At 37.9% G+C, this 3,978-nt stretch overlaps 1 protein-coding gene across 8 annotated transcripts in view; it reads left to right on the forward strand.

Annotated features, from left to right (window-relative positions):
* Positions 1-3,450, forward strand: part of LOC113334118 — a 3,876-nt gene extending 426 nt beyond the window's left edge. The window contains exons 2-4 of one of the 8 annotated variants that reach the window (XM_026580457.1): positions 150-250; positions 1,103-1,294; positions 1,384-3,450. In XM_026580457.1, coding sequence (XP_026436242.1) covers positions 1,426-3,111 — 1,686 coding nt within the window. In that variant the 5' untranslated portion in view covers positions 150-250; positions 1,103-1,294; positions 1,384-1,425 and the 3' untranslated portion in view covers positions 3,112-3,450. The remainder of the gene's footprint in view (positions 1-149; positions 251-1,102; positions 1,295-1,383) is intronic. The other 7 variants (XM_026580459.1, XM_026580463.1, XM_026580464.1 and 4 more) reach the window with 7 other exon arrangements.
* The last annotated feature ends 528 nt before the right edge of the window (positions 3,451-3,978 follow it).

The following is a 3,978-nucleotide window of genomic DNA, read 5'->3' on the forward strand; positions in this document are numbered from 1 at the left end:
TTTTTTTTTTTTTTTTTTTTTTTGTAATCAAATGAACTATTTTTCTCCAATTATAAGATTCTCAGATGGGTTGTAGTCAAAATATCAAATTGATTTTGTTAGGATTGTTGGTTTGATTCTCTGAATAAAGGGGTTCTTTTTCTTTCTAGAAAAGGGTTTTGTTGTTCTTCAAATTCTAGTGCCTGGAAGTTGGAACTGCTGCTGAAAGGCATGATTGCATGTTTTAGGCTGAATTATGTGCCTTGAAATGGTAATTTTTGACCCAATTTGAGTTCACCCTGTTGATTAAAGAGGAGTTTGTAGTTGAATGCATTAATCATTAGTAGTTGTGAAGTCAATCTCAGTGTAGCGATTTGTTTCCTTATTATCAAGGTATGTTCAATGTTGGTTAATTATTTGGTTGATTGAAGGTGTAGGAGAAATATAATATCTATGTGATTGCTGCGATTGAGGGTAGAATGTATGGTTTTTGTGAGGATTTTGTCTAAATGTCGGTTGCTGTGTTTGTGATTTTTGACTGATTAAACTATGACATTGTCGCATTGCATTTTATGAGATTAATTGGGGTTGATTCGGTCTGGCTGATCTTTTGTTTGGCCATTGTTTTAAACTTATTGCAAGGTTGCTGGAAAAACCAAGACATTCCAACTGATTGCATTCAATAAAATTTTCCAAAACGTTCCGTTCGAAAATCTTGTTTAAGCCGGTATAAGTCTGTTCAGTCTCCAATCATTACCGAAACATAACTTTCTGACACTCCGAAATTGATTGCTATAAGTAGGGCCTTGAATTGTTCCTTTTTTAGTTTTTTTGCTTGTCATTCTTGAAGTTTGTGGATATGCTGCGCAACTCTTTTCTGGTTTTATATTTCTCTGTCATAATTCAGATTGCGGGAACATAAATTACTTGAAACCTTTTAGCAATAGTGCTTTTTAGGAATTTAATCCCATGTGTAATTCAGTGGTTTCAACTCAATACAGTCACCGTTTATGATTAGTGTCACTGCTTAGGTTGTAAGAATCCTTCAAGGAGATGATAGAAGGGAGAACTTGCAGTGTTTATGTTCTCAGTTCTCACCATCTTCAAAATTTGCCCTTTCCAGAACTATCTGATTCCGTAATTGAATGACGAATTTGTACTGTGCATATTCACACTTCTCACCATGTAGATTTGAGGGGTTACGACTTTTAAAAACAGACTGATTTACAGCAATATCATCCTTGGATCGCCTTAGTGGTTGGATGTTGAAATCTGTGGGAACAAATACAGTTGGCCCCTTATATGTCTTTGCTAGGTATCACCGTTACTCAATTGAGAGAATTTTCTGATCTGCCAGCTTATTTTCTTCTTTCTCATCTGGAAACATTCTTTTGTTGGTTGCAGGATTTGACATCTTGATTTAATATTTACTAAATATTGTTATTAATGGCCGCTGAGGGGACTGAAACTCCACCAACCTCTGACAAAGTTACTCCCAAAGATCGAAGGAGAAACTCAACAGGAAAAACAACCACTTCTGGAAGTGAGGAAAAGAAAATTCCTCATTATCTCAGTGCTACCTGCAATACCTCCAATTCCTGTCACGATTTCTGTAAATATGGAAGGAAACATGATTTTGAGGAGGAAAAACGCCCCAGACTGAAAGAACTAAGAGCAAAAATGATTCAAGACAAAAAGGCGGGTAAAACTGTAAATCCTGTGGAGATAAGATATACACCAATCAAGTCTAAGGCTTCACCTCATCAACCAGTTCAGGTATATGAAGCACCCAAAATCATCAAGGAGGCAGCATCTTCTAAGAGAGAAAATGTTTCTGAGCAGAATGCTTCTCCTGATCAACTAGTTGGGGTATCTGAAACACCCAAAATCATGAAGAAGGAGACAGCATCCTGCAAGAGAACAGATGTGTCTAAGCCGAAGTCTTCTCCTGATCAACTAGTTCAGGTACCTGAAATACCCAGAACTATGAAGAAGGAGCCAACATCCTTTAAGAGAACAAATGGTTCTGAGCCGAAGGCTTCTCCTGATCAACTAGTTCGGGTACTGGAAACACCCAGAGCTATGAAGAAGGAGACAACATCCTTTAAGAGAACAAATGGTTCTGAGCCGAAGGCTTCTCCTGATCAACTAGTTCGGGTACTTGAAACACCCAAAATTATCAAGAAGAAGGCAACTTCCTTTAAGAGAACAGACATTTCTGCAAAGCCTTCAACAGAAAAGTCATCTCCCTCTCCTTTGAGTACTTCAGGTGGCATGACGGGTAGAAGGAACAGCGAAAGCAAGGTACTAAAAATGGATGGGGTCTCCAAAATAGGTCAGAAGAAAACTGTGGTGTTACCAAAAGCTTCATTATCTCCAAGACTTTCTATTAACAGAGTGGCAAGCTTAATAACTAAGTCTAAGGTCCTGAAGACCGGAGCTTCTCCTTCGAAGAATCCAAAGGTTAAGAAGGATGGATCTAATGAAGAAGTACGAGAAAAAACCTTGTATATTATCAGCCCACAACCCAAGGAAGGAAACTTGGAAGCCGGTTATAATCTGACACGTTTGCCTGAGAGAGATGTGGAAAAAGATGGTCAAGAAGGAGAAGAATATGAAGAGTCTGAATATACAACTGATGATGAAATTGAGGCTCTGTCAGAGACTGGTGAAGATGTAAATGGGAACCCAGTAGACAAAGAAAAATACAAGAGGGGGCCAAGAAAGACCGTTGGCGTTGAAGATGAAGAAGTAGCTCGAAAGTTAAACTTTAGGAGGGGAAAAGTGGTCAACCCTCAGGCAGAAAATAATGGTGCTAGGAGACTCAAATTCAATAGAGGAAAAGGGTTAGACAGCAATCAAAATGGTGCTACTGACAATAGGAGAAGATATAGGAAGACCGAAGTGAATAATGATGATACAAACAATGGTAAACCCAAATCTGAAAATGTTGTTCTAAGGCATCAAGATGCACAGGAAAAGAAAGACGCCCAGGGCTTGTATAATAATGTCATTGAAGAAACTGCAAGCATGCTTGTCGAGAAAAGAAAAAGCAAGGTGAAAGCATTGGTGGGTGCTTTCGAAACTGTTATTTCCCTACAAGAGAGCAAACCTTCTACCCACCAGAACTGATTGAAAACTCGCTGAAGAGAAAGAAATCTCCCTCACATTTTTATACAACAAGCCTTAAGTTTTTTTTGTTTTTGAGGTGATGCTGGAGTTGAACTATCTTTCTGGAAGGTGTGTAAATAAACAAAATTCTCAGTTGCAATGTGGGAAGCGTGTTCCTGTATACTCCAATGTGTGCTTTTGTTTGTAGGAAGAGGTATGCGTTCATTTTTTTTTTTACTGCTTCTTGACTGAGACACTAATGCTAATGTGATCCTTGTTATTATACATTGTGAGTCTGTGACTGGTGTAATAACTCTGTAACTTGATTTAGTAAAAATGACTCCTAGTTTTATCGGGTCAGTGTAACTTTGTTTTTATTACGTTCGGAACTTTGATTGTTTTGTGATTTTTCTCCTGTGCTGTCAATATTTTTCTCTGGTAAAATACTTTTGAGCCAGTTGAAGTGAGACCAAGAAAGTAGTTTCAACAGTCCATTAAAAAGAACAAGAGCATTATGATTCAACAGAGGAATAGTGTTAGAACTAAGTTTCAATCTGTTTGAATTTGAAAGTTCATTTTTAACCATGTGAAGAGTTTACTAATTTAGAAATAACGTGCCTAATAGCATCCACAGCAGTCCAACGAAGTATAAATATGCAGATATGGCTTTCAAGCTAGCACAATCGCCAACTGCTGCAGAGAAGTTCTATCCTTCTAGGTCATTCCCTTCCTAAAAGTGGTCTTGGGCCTAACACTCCCACGTATAAGTTCATTTTCCAAAAGCATATAAGTTCACTTTTTATGAAACAAATTGTTTTTACTTTCAAAGATCCTCACAGCTTCAGCGCCTCTAGATAGAATGGTTTTCTCTTTGGGCACCACTCCTTT

This window comes from Papaver somniferum, unplaced genomic scaffold, assembly GCF_003573695.1.
Source record: "Papaver somniferum cultivar HN1 unplaced genomic scaffold, ASM357369v1 unplaced-scaffold_135, whole genome shotgun sequence".
NCBI lineage: Eukaryota > Viridiplantae > Streptophyta > Magnoliopsida > Ranunculales > Papaveraceae > Papaver > Papaver somniferum.